Source organism: Protopterus annectens, chromosome 4.part0 (genome assembly GCF_019279795.1).
Source record: "Protopterus annectens isolate FY-2018-M chromosome 4.part0, PAN1.0, whole genome shotgun sequence".
Lineage (NCBI taxonomy): Eukaryota > Metazoa > Chordata > Ceratodontiformes > Protopteridae > Protopterus > Protopterus annectens.
Window position 1 is genome coordinate 1,740,988,241 of NC_056733.1, and position 17,105 is coordinate 1,741,005,345.

Here is a 17,105-nt window from a genome sequence, read left to right on the forward strand (position 1 = left end):
CTCCCCAAAAGTAACCATGAGTCTTTACATACTTGTGGAATCCTTTCCAGATATTTTTGTAATATGAAGTCAACCACTTTTGCACAAGGGTATGTTAAAGATGTCCTGCCATCGATGAGAGGTCTCATCGGTGGATTTAAAATATCCTTATGAATTTTGGGAATCCCAAACATAATAGGCAACTTTGGGAATGGTATATTAATGTCATTGTAAGTGTCTAAATCAATTTTAGATTCAATGAATAAGTCTCTAAAGTAGCTTTTCACTCTACTCAGAGCAATGTTGTATTCATTCATTGACACTTTAGAATAAGCCATATTGTCTAGAACCACCTCCATTTTATTTATGTAATCATTCAAGTCGAAAATAACTAAACCACCCCCTTTATCTGGTTTAATGCACCGAACCATACTAGACCTGATTAGGTTCAGTGCTTGCATTTGGTCATTACTAGTGTTGTTAACTCTAAGAAAATGACCAGTTTACGTGTGTGAGCAATTTCTCTGATATCCAATTCACAAACACTGTCAAACACATGAAGTAGAGGGTGTAAAGGTAGGTTAAAATTGCTTTAAGGTTTAAATAAAGGATGGAACATATCATTGTTACCCAACAAAAAAGAAAGGTTTAATTTCCTGACAAAACATTTCAAGTCTATCAAGGTCTTCACTAAGTCCATGTTGTGACTGGGAACAAAAGTGTTAGCCTTTGCAAAAAGTTCCACCAAGTTTGAGTCAACAGTAATTGAAGAAAAATTATAAATGTAAAAGTCACCATTAATGTTCTTCAAGATAGTCAGTTTAGTTGAGTCACAAGGTGGAAACAAGGGGTTCATCTCTTTCTCCTGTTGTTCCAAGATTTGTTTCTCTGATTTCGAGATCTTTGAGGTTTCGATGGGTTCTTGGGTTTGGTACCTAGGTGAAAAACCTGTTGCTGGACGTGTTGGTTGGTGTCTTGTACAGACTGGTGGATGTTATTGTGGTGGTTACTACCATTATTAATAGATTGCAGTCTTTCACTACGTCTTAATGGTTCAGTACCTTGCGTACTGTTAACCATTGTGTCTGAATGAGCTTCATTGGGACCGTCTAAGTTATTAGAAACGTGGGAAATTATAATTATTCGAACGAATATTAATATTCCACACTTGAGCCACTTGTGGTTTAGGGTAGGCCATCCCATTGGAGTAAGCTAATCGATCTCAATTTAATTTCTTTATTTTATTCATTTTAAGCTTATTCAGCAACTGGTCGATGCTGGAAAAAATTCTCTCATAATCAAATCTATACCTAGGAAAGTCGACATTGGCTTTAATGTCCTTATCCAACTCATCCATTTCAGTAGTAATACTGTCAATTTGAATAGAATAATGTTTTATCATACATTCCATTAGTGAAAAACCAAAAGAATCAAACAAGCCAAGAAGTTCCTTGTGGAAAGGAGACTCAGGTATGAGTCCTGTTGGAAACTGGTGGTAGCGCAAGCCCTTTGGTACTAGTTTTTCAACTAAGCACTGTTTGAAATAAATAGTTGTAGTTTTTTTACTTTTAAAAGTTTGAAATCTAAAAGTTTTAGTTTCTCCGAGATAATCGGTGTACTCACTGGTGGAGATGAAGATGATGGGGCCAGTCGGTCCAAGTTTAGGGTGAAACCTGTAGCCAAACGACCTGTGTTTTTTCACCCATTCCGAAAAAGAAGGAACGCCAATAAGCCCAATACCATCCTCCTGATTGCTCGTGGTTATAGAGTTAGTCTCAGACTGACGAACAGGTTGACCCAGCGGGAATGGAGATGGGCTAGAACTCAGCCCCGCCTGCTCTCACTATCCACGCTGTTAAGCATAGTACTGTTTGTTCATTTGTGGTGAACTAAATGAACTTCACCCCTAGTAGCTACTTCACTATGTTTCTTGTCCATTAAGTCCAAACGACTTGTGAGTATGTCAATGCGTTCAGTCAATGAGCTTAAAGAGACAGTTAACTGTGACAGTTCTGTATGGTTGACTGAACCAAAAAGCATTGGACTTGTTGGGCTGCCCGAAACTCCTGCCGCCATAGTAAGACAAACAAGTAAACGAAAAAAGTAAAACTTCGTAGAACACCAAAAATCGGGAGAAGTCAGGCAGCCAGTAACGTAACAAAAACGCACTAAAAGTTGAACAGAGAGTACTCATTTCAACGTTTAACAAGTTTATTAAGACAAGACACGTTTTCGTCTCTCTTAAATGAGAAACTTTTTCAGAAATGCATGAAAGTACAACTCTCAAACTATTTAAAAGTTCCGCCCAAAGGCCAACCAGTATCATCACCTAATCAGCAACACTCTAAAGATTTTTAAAGATACAGAGTGACAAATAATTTTTACTGTACGGTACAATCTAATCTATTAAAGTAAACCGGTATACTTGCAAGTGTTACAATGTTTAAAATCAAAATCCATGTAAATTTAACAGGATTAAGACTAATTTTTAAAAATATAAAATACCATTTGCTCCTTAATAGAAGTATACCACACTAATACTAAGTGTAAGTATTATAAAGTAAATATAAAAATATAAAAGATTTAATTAGGTCATCCCCCACGTATAGTACTGATAGGTGGGTATAAAAGTTTTATCTCAAACAGCTCTTCAATTTCAAATGGCAAGTGATATTACAATTGTCATTTAAACCCGGGACACAAAATGCGTTTAACAGAAGTTGCCATTCTAGTTCATGACATTCAAGTTGAACAGAAGCTGGACCTCCCCTAATGTCCCAAGGTACTTGGTCTATAGCTAAAAACTGGAAACAATGGTGAGGATTAGCATTCACATGTTTTGCTAAGGCGTTGTCGATCTTATTTTTAGAAATGGCATAAATATGCTCGTAAATTCTGTCTCAAAATCTACGGTCAGTTTTTCCTACGTATAAGGCATTACAGTGAATGCACAAAGCTAAATAAATGATACTAATAGAGTTACAGTCAAGTTTGTATTTCATATAATATTTCTTACTGTCTACCTGAAAAAAGTTGCTTCTTTTTACATGTTGACTGGCTGCCTGACTTCTCCCGATTTTTGGTGTTCTACGAAGTTTTGCTTTTTTTCATTTACTTGTTAACCTTTTCTAATCCACAGAACAAAGGGGAACGAATACTGCACTCCTTGGACGTGCACAGACGACTTAGATTTTACTTGGACAGGACTAAGCCTCTCAGGAAGTTTGAACAGTTGCTGGTTGCATTTGCTGCAGGGGCAGAAGGGAAGGCCATTTCAAAGCAAACCATTTCTAAGTGGATAGGCCATTGCATTAATTTCTGCTATAAGCATCATGGAAAACCTACCCCACAGGGGATAAGACCACATTCAACCAGGGCTGCATTTACCTCTACAGCCTTTCTCAGAGCTGTCCCTACCAGGGACATCCTAGAAGTTGCTACCTGGAGTTCTGTACATACCTTCACCAAGCATTACCACTTGCCAATTGTTTCTAAATCCAGAGCTTGTTTTGCCACTGCAGTCTTACAGGGCCTTATAGCTGGTCCTAAAGCTGTCGAACTGCCTCCTCCCTTCCTTAGCTTTGGGAATCTACCCAAATGTAATGACTGCAACCGTGAAACACGAAGAACATAGTACAGTTGTGTACACTTACCGTAAATGTAGATGTTAGAGTGTATTTACTGTTGCAGTCCTAGTTACCTTCTCTCCAGCCCCCTGACTTCTCTTGACTATACCTTTATTCTTTCTTGCTATGCTTAAAGCTTTTTGGTGTATTTGCTTTTTGTTGGAGGTGTAACCTTGTATATAATTGCTTCCCATTATGGGGACACCTGACATCTGGGGCAAGAAAAACTGATGTAATGGCGTCGGCTGCATGCTTTATACCCCTGACTACCTCTCATCATGGAAGATGAGACAGCAACCGAGGCAGGACCCAAGACTTTGACAATCAGGCCGACTGAGGGCTACCTGCAAGCAGATAACCCAAATGTAATGACTACACAGTGAATACACTCTAACATCTACATTTATGGTAAGTGTACACAACTGTACTTTCTGCGGTGCTCTGGAGTATCCTTCCATGACTGCCTCCCAGGAGTTTAGTAGCTGGGGACTCTGTCCCACAGGTTGAAGATCAAGTGAAGCAAACTTCTTCAGATAAAGAAGTTAGTTATGTACTCGCTATAACGTTCCATCTGAGAAGTTGTACTTCATTTGTCTTCAACCGTCCCTCCTTCCTCTGGACCTTGGCATATGATCAGCTACAGGCTACAGTATAGGTCACAAAGTTTTTCAGGTCAGCTTATCAGTATGAGGTTCAGCAAACTCGATCTGGTGATGAAAGGTAGTGGAGGTGTATTATGGGTAAGGGGAGGAGTTTGGAGCTCAGAGCTGATGGTAGTAAAAGTTGCCATCTCTGATCTGATACGGATCCGTAACACAAAGGTTGAAGACTAATGAAGTACAACTACTCAGATGGAACGTTATGGTGAATACAAAGTTCTTTTATCGACCTTGGGATGGGTAAATCTTTAACCAAAGCGATAGGTTTATTTGAGCACAAAAAAGGGAAATTGGTTAGGATTAAATTGATCTGCAAGGGCAGCTAGCCTAGTACTTGCCTATGAAAGAAACGAAGGTGCTCTCATAGTACGTAAATTCACCTTGGGTTTTCATAGCTTCACTGTTTTCTGATTAGACCAGGAATACTATGCTGAGAGCTGCATGGTTTACAAAGGTTATACTCCTAAAATACTTGTTTTGCAGTGAATTCTCTCTCCTGTTTAGACAGGAAGAGGTTTGAAGCCTGGACTTTTACCATTGTGACTTTTGGCTCATGTGTGACTTCAGATGTCCAACTCCAGCAGAGACGTGAGCTAGTAAGAAACTGGTTAGACTCTGTGTTTGCCTTCCCTGTGCTTGGCTCTGAGATGTAACTACTGCACATCTCTCAGAACCAAAAGCCCTTGTGCAGTTTGGACTAGATGGTCCAGTTCAGGTGCCCGTATCTAGAGCTCATTTAATAGTTTTCGAAAGAGGACCATTGACCCACTATTTTTGGTTGGACGTCCCACTCGCCTCTAGGGTGTGGATCCCTACTAAGAGGTTACAAAGCTTTTAAACCTAGGATGCTTACTGCTACATCTGCGGGGTTGGGGGAAACATGCATACCTTCACCCCCCCCCAAAAAAAGACATTTCTCTGACTTGAGAATTCATTTGTAACTTAGAGCCTATAGCCAAGTGCAGATCAACCTTCAGTGTCTGGAGTTGAGACTGCCATTATAAAAAAGTTTCCCCCTCTTCCCCGCAAAAGGATGAGGACTCCTTGAGGAGTGAGGTGGAAGAATTGGACTCTGCCTTCCAGGTGCTCTTCCCCCTAGAGTTTGACGGACACTGACACCATGTCCTCTCCTTTTCCTACAGGTCTGGTTTGTAGAGTCTTTGTCGAATGACACCCATTTTCAAGTTATGGGCTTACTGATTTTGGGTTTAAAATAATTATTTTAGTCCCCCCCCCTCAACAGTATTTGTAAGTCCTATCATTATGTGCATTTTTTATTGTAGCTGCTGTCTGTCAAGATTGTATGCCTTCATTTTTACAGTCTCTATTGTATTTTTATCAGATTGCACTTCAAAGATAGTCTTGCCTAATGCAGTTTAACAAAACCGTTATTTGTTTTTCATCGCATAAAGCGGTATGCCTGATGCCTCGCTCCTTGTAGAGTACGGTTTTGTGGCTTGATGATTTTCTCCTTCCTGTTTGTAGCATTTAGTCCACTTTGTCATAGCTTGTGAATATTTTAACCTTCTCCAGGACTGACCTTTTTTGAAGCTGCATAGATTTCAGCTTTTAACTGTATGTGTTTCAGACCTTGTGTTTTTTTTTTTTTGTATAATACAGGTATGAAGTCAGCTTTCAGAGTGGAATAGAATGTGGAGGTGCATATGTAAAACTGCTGTCAAAAACCTCTGACTCTAGCTTGGTAAGTAATTCTGCTCTGGTTAATTTGTAGTTCTGCTACAAAAGAAGTTATGTAATGGAAAGTTTTCCACTATTCATTTAAGTGTCTTTCTATGCTTCCTCCAAGAATTTTTCATTTTTTTTAAATGGTTGAATCTGTTTGTGAGGTGTGCAAGTCTGTGTATTAAGCCATTAAGCCTCAAAATGGCTGGCTATAGAGTTTATCTTTTTGTCAAAGCGATTTCTTTGTTGTGGATTACTTCATTGAAAAAGTGTTAAGGGACTGCTCACCATGTTCATACTTCATATAAATACCTTTGCCATTTTCCCTGGAAAAGAACACTAGGTTCATAGCTTGATACTAGGCTATCTGCCCTAGGGCATTTATAAGCCTAGCCAGAGTGTGCTTGGCTTTTGCCACCCTTTTAGATTAGTTGACTGTGCCTCTGTATAGTAGGTCACAGAAGATAGCCTTTTGAGGTTAGTTTACTGTGCCTCTGTCTAGTAGGGACACAGAATAGATCCCAGGGGTAAACCTAAGATATTCCATCCACTCGTCAAGATTTCTCTTGAAGAGGGTCATTTGAAGGGCTCTGCCTAACCTAGATTGGGATTTTGTTCCAGAGTGAGGGGAGCCTCTGGGATATTAATCTGTCCCTCCAGCATGTCCTATTTATTTTTGTGCTGAGGTTTAAGTCCCTGGAGCGTGTAGCTCTAAGGGATTTGGATTTCCTGAGGTGGAGCATGCCCATTAATTCTGGGTTGGACATGGCTTTATACGTCTGGCACAGATCGCCTCTGAGCAGGCGGTAAGCAACCGAGTAGAGCTGGAGTTTCTTTAGCCTAACTGCGTAGGGCATCTATTTGAACCCCTTGATCCTCTTGGTGAGGTACTTTTGGGGTCTTTCCAGTTGCTGCAGTTGTCAGGTAAGTTACATCCCAAATGGGACATTGTATTCAATTATGGGCCTGATGAGTGATGAGTAGAGGGGCACAATGACCTCTCTTGATCTAGATGTGAACCCTTTCGTGATGAGGTGGGCTATATAGAAGGTCTTTCTAACCACTTTAGCAACGTGATTGTCAAAGGCGAGATTGCTATCTACTTGGGTCCCCAAATCCCTAATTACTACTTCCGTACTTAATGGATTACCACCTATGTGGTAATTTGTGGGCACTTTGTTTTTCCCAAAGGGGATGACTATGCACTTTTTGGCATTTAGCTTTAGGCCATGGCTCTGGCACCAGTTATGTGAGACCCTTTTGGAGGATGCTCTTGTCAGTCGGCGAGTCGATTATGGCACCCAGTTTGCAGTCCTCTGCGAACTTGGTCAGCCATAGTCCTCCCGTGTTAGCCTGTACCTCAGAGAAATATATACCGAACGAGAGGTCCCAGGACTGAGCCTTGTGGGACACCACTTGTAACTGGTTTAGAGTCTGACATGGCACCTGCAATTCTGACCATGTGGGTTCTATCCCTGAGCCACTTTGCAACCCATCTTGTGACATAGGGGTTGATATTTAAGCTGGTGAGCTTATTAATGATGCCCGAGTGGGGTATTGTGTCGAAGGCTTTTGTGAGGTCCAGGTAGGCTGTGTGGACTATCTTCCCTTCATCTATGGCCTTGGTGACTGTTTCAAAGAAGTCGACCAGGTTCAAGAGGGAAGATCTTCCCTTAACCAAGCCGAATTGGGTAGGATCCAGTGTTTGGAGGTTCCCAATGTCTTTGTTGGAGTTCCATGACGATACGCTCCATAGCTTTGTAGACCAGGCTAGTCAGGCTTATGGGGCGATAGTTTCCGGGGTCTGTTGTGGCACCACCTTTGTGGAGTGGGACCACTGTTGCTGTACGCCATTCCTTGGGTACATATCCTGTAGTAAGGCTGAGATTGAACAGTGACTTTATGTTAGGGTTCAGTTCTTGGAGCTCGTGTAAGATGCAGCCCGGGACACCGTCCGGTCCCATTGATGCTGTGTTTTTTTGCTTTGGAGAGGGCAGCTCTCACCTGTGCATCTGTGACGTCAGGGAGGCTACACTCTGTTGGGATAGACATTTGCTCTTTTGGGGGGGGGATGTTTGCACTGAACCTGCCTGCCAGGATGTTGGCAATGTCTGTGGGTTCAGTGTATTTTTTGTCATTTTGCACTAACTCCGAGCATATCTGGGGGTTGCCACCCAGGATCCTGACATAACTAAAGAAGGCCTTGTGATTTTCTTTAGCGTCTTGTGCAATTTTTCTTTTGAAGCTGGCCTTAGATGATTTTATGAGGGATCGTAGTTTCTTGCTAGTACTGATCAGAGATGCCTTCCCTTTTTGGGATTTTGCTCTATCATGCAATAGCTTCCTCTTTCTGTATATAGCTTATTTATGGCTGGGGTCCACCAGACTTGTCTCCTGCTTTTGGAGGAGTGAGTCTTGATTTTATTTGGGATAGCACGATCCATGCATTCCTGTAGGTGTCCATAGAATGCGTTTGTAAAGGATTCTGCGGTTTGGGCCGTATTTTCCACTGGCCCCGGGGGCTTTCAAGGATTCCACCTCGGTTTTGAGAAGTGTGAAGTTTTGCTTTTGAGAAGTTCTTCACCGTGGTTTCCTTGACTGGGGGTGGGGACGGGATATGGATGCCTAGTGAGATTAATTTATGGTCAGATCTTACCAGTGAGGATGTACCTCTGGTATGGAACATAGTCCTCATGTTGGTGATGATCGGGTCAATTATGTTTCCCGTCTTGTGGGAGTGGTGACCAGTTGTTCCATAGCATTTGAGTTTATAAATTCTAGGAACCGTTGGGCGAGGGTGTTTGGGCTTGAGTAGTGCTCCCAGTCTATGTTTGGGTAGTTGAATTCACCCAATATAAAGGTGTTTGGAGAGACCTTCATGTTCTCCAGTGTTCTCAGGAAAGCCGAGTGGGGTTCCTGAGTTTGGGAGGGTGGTCTGTAGCAGGCTGCAAACTGAAAGGCAGTTTTGCCCACTGTTAGTTGCACATGGATGGTCTCTGATGCTTCGTGCAGTGCCACTAACGTGGAGGTGTGGGTATCTTTGATGAATATGGATACTACCCCTCCTTTTGTGGTTCAGTCCGAGTTTTGGGGCCGAAAAGCATGGTAATAACTTGGTAGTGCTGGGGTGCTCTTGGGAGCCTTGAACCAGGTTTCTGTTATCGCACAGATATCGATATTCTCCATACTGAGGAGAGCCTCGAGTGTGTGTGCATCTTGAGGTTTAGACTTCTGGCGTTGAGCAGCATTGCCCTTAGTTTCTTTTTCCTTGTGTTGTCTATGGAGGTGGGTTTGTCTTTTGAGCCTTGCCTAAAAAAGGCACTATGGGGGTGGCAAGAGCCTTAGCCAGTATTCGAAAGCCCAGGGGTGACAGGTGCAAGCCATCCCTAGCGAATCAACGTGGCTTGTCAAGCATGTCATCCCAGGCTGACAGACACTGGATCCCCTTTGAATGACACCAATACTTTAGACAATTGTTAAAATTGATCATTTTGTCTTTATACTGTGGCATCATTCTTGGTGAGGGTAAGATGCTACTCAAGGTCAGGGTCATACCGGCCTGGGCTACATGATCAGAGAGCTCCTCTGTCACTACCAACATTTAGTCATGTATGTCCCTAATAAATATGTCGTCCTATTCCTATGTTGCAGTATTTTTGTTGTGGGATTTCCTGTCCTCAAGCGACTTGTACGTCGGCTCTTGTACAAAAGCTTCATCTTGGTTGTTGCAGCTACGTGGGACGTCGCACATAAAGCCATAAACCAGGGGCCTTAAATGTGACATCTGCACTCACAATCCTCAGAACTTTTCAGCCGCAGACCGGTGCATTGTGTGTTCGCTCCTTCACATCAGACGTCTCAAAGCTAAGTAACCTGTTGTTTTTTTTTTTCTTGCGATTGTTATTGCTTTGGCTTGGTTTGTTGTAGCAATTTGTAGCCGATGTAGAGTAAAAAGGGTAAATGCCAATGCGGGCGCCACATACCCCATAAAGACTCCCATGATCAGTGTGTATTTTGCTTAGACCAGGAGCACGACCGTACCGCTTGCTTCATTTGTCAATCGTTTGTGCCGAAGACCCTACACAGCCATCTGGCCTTGCTTAACCTCTATTTAGAAAACCAGCGCCTTAAGCGGTTAACCCTAAAAATGGATCCCGCCTTGGAGGCCACGTCAGAACCTCCGCGCAAGAAGCTCAAGTTTCCTAGGCCGCCTTTGGCTGCTGCGTTACCAGATGCCCCGCCAGCTGCTGATTTAGGAGCTGAGGGACACCCGGTGGATCCGTAGACTGACTACCTTTGTGCAAGCCATTGCACAGCCGATGGCCAGCATATCCCTGGAGCCAACCCACACCCTGACTACCGTCAAGGTCGAGGAGGAACCAGAATCTGTGGAGGCTCCGACTGGGATCCTGCCTTCAAATACGGTTCCTACCAGACCTGATTCCAGGCCTGTTCCAATGTCTACCCCAGCAAAAAGCATGCCTCTCCCTCTGCAGAAGGCCTACCTGACTGGCAGTCCTTTACTTCTTCCCTGATGCAGGCCTTTATGGCCCTTGGGCCTTCAGCCTCATCTTCCACTGCTCTACCTTTGCTCAGCCCTAGACCTGCTTCAGCCACCCCCCTCCCCCCTGACATCTCAGGTTAGGAAAGAAAAGCATGATGCATCCTTTTCCTCCTCTGAGGACTCCATATCTTTCACCTCCTAAATTGCTTCACCCCAGGAGGAGTATTCTCCTGATGAGGAATACATAGAGGAAGATTCACCCATTGAGGATATCTCATTTGGTGAGACTATCACCAAAATGAAAGACTACTTGAAGTGGGGTACCTCACAAATGTCTGATGCCCAAATAGAGGTATTTTGAGCTTCAAGTAGAATCCCCCTCCCCTTCTGCTGTTCCACCAGTTCTGCCTGCATACCTGGATGCCTTTAATTCTGCTTCTAAGTCTCCAGACTCACAGCCACCTGCCCCTAACTGACCAGATCGCTTTTACAAGGTGCCTGACTAGCAAAATTTCTTAGTCAAGCCACCCTTAGCAGACCCAGCAGTGATTGCCACCTATCCTGATAAGCAATCCAGACTCCTTCCCTCCACCTACCCACTGATAAAGACTGCAAATCTGTGGATAGGATTGGTAAGAAGGTCTACACCTCCTCCACTTTGGCTTTCAGAGCCATTAACTGTCAGATGCATATGACTAAATATGCTCTGGACTTGGTCTCTCAAGCCTCTTCCACGCTGGACACTATCTCTGAATGTCCCATTAAGGCGGACATCTCCTCCAAACTTTCTCTAGCTACAAAAGTGGCCAGACATTCTATTAGATGCAGCTATGGTGCTGAAGCATCTGCTTGCTCTGCAGCATCTGCTTCAGTTCTTGGGAGATACTCCTGGCTGAGACTTCAGAATCTCCCAGAAGACTTGGTCAAAGATCTTGGATGCCCCCCTGGACCACAATTTCCTTTTTGGAAAACAATCTTAAGAATCTGCAAAAAAAATAAAATAAAGAATTGCAGGACATGAAACATTTATTGTTGTCCCCCATTCCCAAGTACTACAGAAACTAAACTGCTAAAGCCACCTTTGTAAGGTGAAACCCAGCCCAGGCGGATACTTCCTCTTCTTGCACCTCTTCTAGATCTGGAAGACCCACCACTTCCAGACCTGCTGCCCCGCATCCTCAACCTGGACAACCTTTTCAGGACAGAGGAGGCCCAAAAATGTGCAACTGCCTTGCCTCCCTGACCACTCTCAGCACGCCTTTCCCACTGCCTCCCCTTCTGGGAAACCATAACCTCAGACAAATGGGTACTATCCATAATACAGAAAGGATATTTCCTCTCCTAGAAAGAAAAGCCACCCATGAAAGGCATCCTTTTCCCTCCCAAAAACCAACAGCATCTCCTTCCACAGGTTCTGACAGACCTTCTGAAGCTGGGTACTATAGAACCCGTCCCATCAGGGCAGGAAGGAAAAGGTTTCCACTCCTGTCTCTTCCTGGCTCCCAAGAAAGACTGCCCATCTTAGACCTCTCCTTAAATCTTTACCTTCAGGTCCGCACCTTCAAAATGCTGTCACTTTCAACTCTGCTTCCTCTCATACCAGCCAAGGCCTTCATGGCCACCTTGGACTCCCACCTGGCTATAATATTTACCGCTCGGACAGATTCCCAAAAAAAAGGGGGTGGTGTAGCCATCCTCTACTCCGAGGCTCCAAACATTATCTATTATCACCATCCCAATCCTTGACTTCCACCCAGCTAAGCTAATCCTCCTAAATTGCTGAGCTAATCTTCCTAAATTGCCACCTAAACTCGCAAGAAATTTGTTTTCGCTTCCATTTATATCCCACCTGGAAATAATATTTCTAAACTGGAAAATATCCTTTCCTGGTTTTCCCACAGCATGTACACTGAAACCCTCGTCTTTGAGGTATCAATATAGACTGGTCCAAACTTACAACAGACTCTCTGCATATTTCAGCATCAACCTACAGGGGTTCCATCAACTGATAAATTCCCCCATCCGCTTCCATAAAAACTCATCTTCCAACTCCACATAGGCTGGATTCTCACAAACTCCCCCTACCTGTACCATAGCCCAACTACCCTACCAGACTCTTGAAGTTGTCTCCCCACCTCCATTCTAAGACACACCACCCAACTACACCTCTACACAGACTGTTGCAAACTCACTAACTTTAATATAACCTTATTCAGCTCCATACTATCTAGATGTTCTTCGTGTTTCACTGTTGCAGTCGTTACATTTGGGTTATCTGCTTGCAGGTAGCCCTCAGCTGGCCTGATTATCAAAGTCTTGGGTCCTGCGTCGGTTGCTGTCTCATCTTCCATGACGTCAGGTAGTCGGGGGGGTATAAAGCATGCAACCGATACCATTACATCAGTCTTTCTTGCCATGCGGGGCCTGAAGCAGTAGTTCGCAAGTGCCGGTCGGCCGACTCCTGAAATTTTAGTTTTCGAGTTTCAGAACCGAAGTCTTCAAAAAAGCTAAGTACCCCATTGGGGATCCTTTTTCTTGCTCTAAGCCGATGTCAGTAAAAGTTAGCAATTGTATTACTTGTGGAAAGCAAATATCTCAAAGATTTTCATTCGTACTGCATTATTTGCTTAGGCCCAAACCATGACGTCCCTCGCTGTTGATTTTGTGCCTTATTCAATCCTCTAACTATTCGTCGTCTGTTCATTTTCGCATCAAACTATTTCGGTACTTTGTTAAATTATCTAGAAATGGCTTCGGTAAGCCATCTGACTACAGACTTCCCGAAAAAACGTAAAGATGAAGACAGACGGACTGCATAGGTCCAAAGCTGCCGATGATGCTTTAAGCTAGTCGCCAGTTCACCGGTACTCAGTGAGGTGCTTTCGCAGCCCCTGATAACCTGCTACTTCAGATTCGCAGGCCTTTGCTAAGTTCCATTCGGAGTCTGGTATGCCGCAAGATACTACTTCAACTATGGAACCTGCAGCTGTCTCTACCTTGGATGGGTCCACAGCCGCTGTGCAGGCATCGGCTTCTGAGGGAGTATTCAGGCCTACTGACTTGCTTATCAAACAGATGCCATCTTCTTCAAGGCCTAAAACTCGAGCCACACCTAGAAAACCGAAGCCCAAACCGTATGGTCAGGCCCATATGCCTAAAAAACAAATAAGTCTGAAGACCTTATTACTCTAATTAGGGGAAGCCAGCCTTCCCCCTCCAAGAGACCTAGAACTGATTTTCCTTCTGATTCTTCTGATCAGGATTCTGAAATTTGTTTCTTCTGATGACCAGGATTTGCCCTTATCTACCTATGACGATTCTGATGCAGAGGACTCCATTACCTCTGCTTCCCCTCCAGAAGGTTTCTCTTTTTGGTGAAACTTTGCACACTCTTAGGGAGCATTTCCGCTGGGAAAGCCAGGATTACTCTGACTCCAAAAAGAGGCTTAGGGAATACTTACTCCTACTTCAACATAGGCATTTAGCTATCCCTCCTGTACTGGACATTGTAGATGCCTTCTTGGAATCTAGCCTGGCCCCAGACACTTTACTTCTGGCTCCCAGGAAACCTGACCGGTATTAGAGTACCTGACTCTCACAAGTTCCTCTTTAAGAATCCTACTGCAGACCCAGAGACCATTTCACAGGGACCCAAAGGCATTAAGGCTACTACTGCCAAAAACCCTACCCCCTCTGATAGCGATTCCAGGGCCCTAGACAGATGGGGTAAGAAGGTGTACACTTCTGCTACTTTGGCCATTAGGGCCTTAAACTGCCAGTTTCATATGTTAAAGTATCAGCGGCATATTATTGGACTACTTAAACAGAAAATGATGTTGATTCCAGACTGTGCCGAAAATAAAGAATTACAGGGTTTAATGCATTCTGCTGAACACGTGTGGTTTTTGACTCCTTAGAGGCATATTGTAGGGCTGCTGTCACTGGGTCTGTTCTTAGAAGAAATGCTTGGCTTAAGGAGCAAACTTTGCCAGATCATGTTAAAGCTGAATTACTGGATGCTCCCTTAAACCAAGACCACCTGTTTGGCAACAAAGCAGAAGAGGTACTTAAAAAGATGGAGGAAAAAGCTAAATCTATGCAAACTGTTAAAGATTTCTTGCAAGTACAGCCTCCCAGATTTAGTAGGCATTGGCCTTCTAAGAATTGGTCCTTTCCTGTCTCTTCCAGGCCTTCAGTCCAAACCCAGGAACAGCAGACCACCTAGGCTATAGTCTCAAGGTACTCATAGGCCTAAGCAGTGGGGGGCTTCCACTTCCAAAGCTTGAAGTAGCAAGACACCCTCCCCCATGGTAAACGGTCACAATGACTTAACCTTAAACCTTTCAAGCCCTGCTCAGCTGACTGCTCTTTTAGAGGGAAAGATCGCCCTGCATGCAAAAAACTGGGAACTCGTTACCCAAGACCAGTGGGTTTTAAATAGTTTCCCAAGGATACAGATTCCACTTCCACAACTTACCAACCCCAAACGGTTGGCCAGACCTACCCCCCAAATCAGTGGGCAGAGGCTCAGCAGCAGGTTCTCTCTCTTCTAAGTATCAGGGCTATTCAGCCTGTCCCAGCAGAGGAATTGGGGGCAAGGTTTTTACTTCAGACTTTTCCTGGTACCCAGAAAAGACAATTCCTGGCGCCCTATCCTGGACTTGTCTATCCTAAACACCTTTTTGGTAATACGAAAATTCAAAATGCTAGCCCTTCAGCTGCTTCCCATGCTAGGCAAAAATGCTTGGTTGGCAACATTGGTCTTGAAGGAAGCTTACCTGCACATCCCAGTTCCTGTAAGTGAATCTTGCAGAAAATACCTACGCTTCAGAGCAGGCTACATGCACCATCAGTTCTCTGCACTGCCCTTTGGCTTATCTTCTGCACCCAGAGTATTCACAAAATACCTAGCTCCAGTCATTGCATTCCGCAGGCAAAGAAGCATTCAAATATGCCCATACCTGGACGATTGTCTAATTCAGGCAGAAAGCCAGGACATACTATTAAATCTGACATTTGTAAAGAAACTGCTAACCTCACTGGGGTACACCATAAACGAAAAGAAATCTCATCTAGTACCCTGCCAACAAATTGTATTCCTGGGAGCAAGCTTGAAAACAACTTCCCAGATGGCCTACCTCATGCCAGAAAAACAACTTTGACAGCCTACTTCAAACTACTGGCCACAAAGACCCAGCTATCTGCAAGGAAAATACTACAAATTGTTGGTTTCATGGCCCCTTGCATCCTACTAATTCCATATGCAAGACTGCATATGAGGAAACTACAGTAGTATCTAAAAAGCCTATGGTGTCAACATTCTCAAGACTTGGAATCAATGATTCCTATCATTCCTTGTATAAAGACAGAGTTCCTTTGGTGGGCAGAGGCCTGCTACCACAACAATGGACTACCATTCACTCTATCCCCTGCCACCCAAACCCTAACAACCGACACATCAGACTATGCATGGGGGGCTCACTTGGCAGGGCATTGCGTTCAGGGCGAATGGAACCAGAGTCAAATGCACCTGCATATCCATCAAAAAGAAATGTTACCTGTACAGAATTCTCTGACGGCCTTCAAGGACCACATACTTCCAGGAGAATTATTGGTAAGGACAGACACCACCACTGTTGTGTGGCACATAACCATGCAGAGGGGAACCCACTCATACCTTCTCTGTAGACTAGCCATGGCTCTGTGGAACACAGCCTTGAGTTACCAAGTGCACTTACAAGCTCAGTTCCTGCAAGGCAAGCTAAATTCACTGGCAGACGACATAAGCAGAAATCTCATGGACCCACACTAGTGGAAAATGGAACCAAATATGTTTAACATGTTGAGAAACAAATGGGGGAGCCCGGAGATAGACATGTTTGCCTCCCCTCAGAACTACCAATTGGACAAATTCTGCACAAAGACTTCTCCACAGACAAGTTTGGAAAGTGGATGCCCTGTCCTTCACCTGGGAAAGCCTCTCAGATGTTTGTGTTTCACTGTTGCAGCCATTACATTTGGGTAATCTGCTGGCAGGTTGCCTTCAGTCGGCCTGATTAACAAAGTCTTGGGTCCTGCATCGGTTGTGGTCTCCTCTTCCATGACGTCAGGTCGTCAGGGGTATAAAACATGCAGCTGACTCCATTTTAATCAGTCTTTCTTGCCGTGCGGTGCCCGAAGCGGAAGCAGTTCACAAGTGCCGGTCGGCCGACTCCTGAAATTTTCGTATTTGAGTTTCAGAACCGAAGTCTTCAAAGTACCCTGTTGCTGAAACTTTTTCTTGCTGCTTACCGATGTCAGTAAAAGTTAATAATTGCATTACTTGTGGGAAGCAAATACCTCATAAGGATTTTCATTTGTACTGTATTCCTTGCCTAGGCCCTGATCACAATGTGCCTTGCTGTCGGTTTTGTGCTAAATTTAACCAACGTACTAAGCGTCGGTATATTTTTGCTTCTAAATATTTTGGTTCAAGATTTAACTACCCTGAAATGTTGGTTAGCAATCCGACTATCAGAGTTCACAAAAAACGCAAGGAAAAAGACAGAGACAAACCGTCAAGGTCCAGAACCGACTAAGCTTCTTCTAAGCCAGTCATCGGGTCGCCAGTACTCAGTGAGGCGCATTTGCAGCCCCTGATACCCGCTACTTTTG

The 17,105-nt window shown here is 43.9% G+C and overlaps 1 protein-coding gene across 1 annotated transcript in view; it reads left to right on the top strand.

Annotated features, from left to right (window-relative positions):
- The window catches only part of CANX (calnexin), a gene marked incomplete in the record, with an annotated part of 1,221,069 nt that overhangs the window by 225,310 nt on the left and 978,654 nt on the right, over positions 1 to 17,105 (top strand). The window contains 1 exon segment of the mRNA XM_044069455.1: positions 5,885 to 5,966. Within this exon segment, the coding sequence (XP_043925390.1) occupies positions 5,885 to 5,966 (82 nt within the window).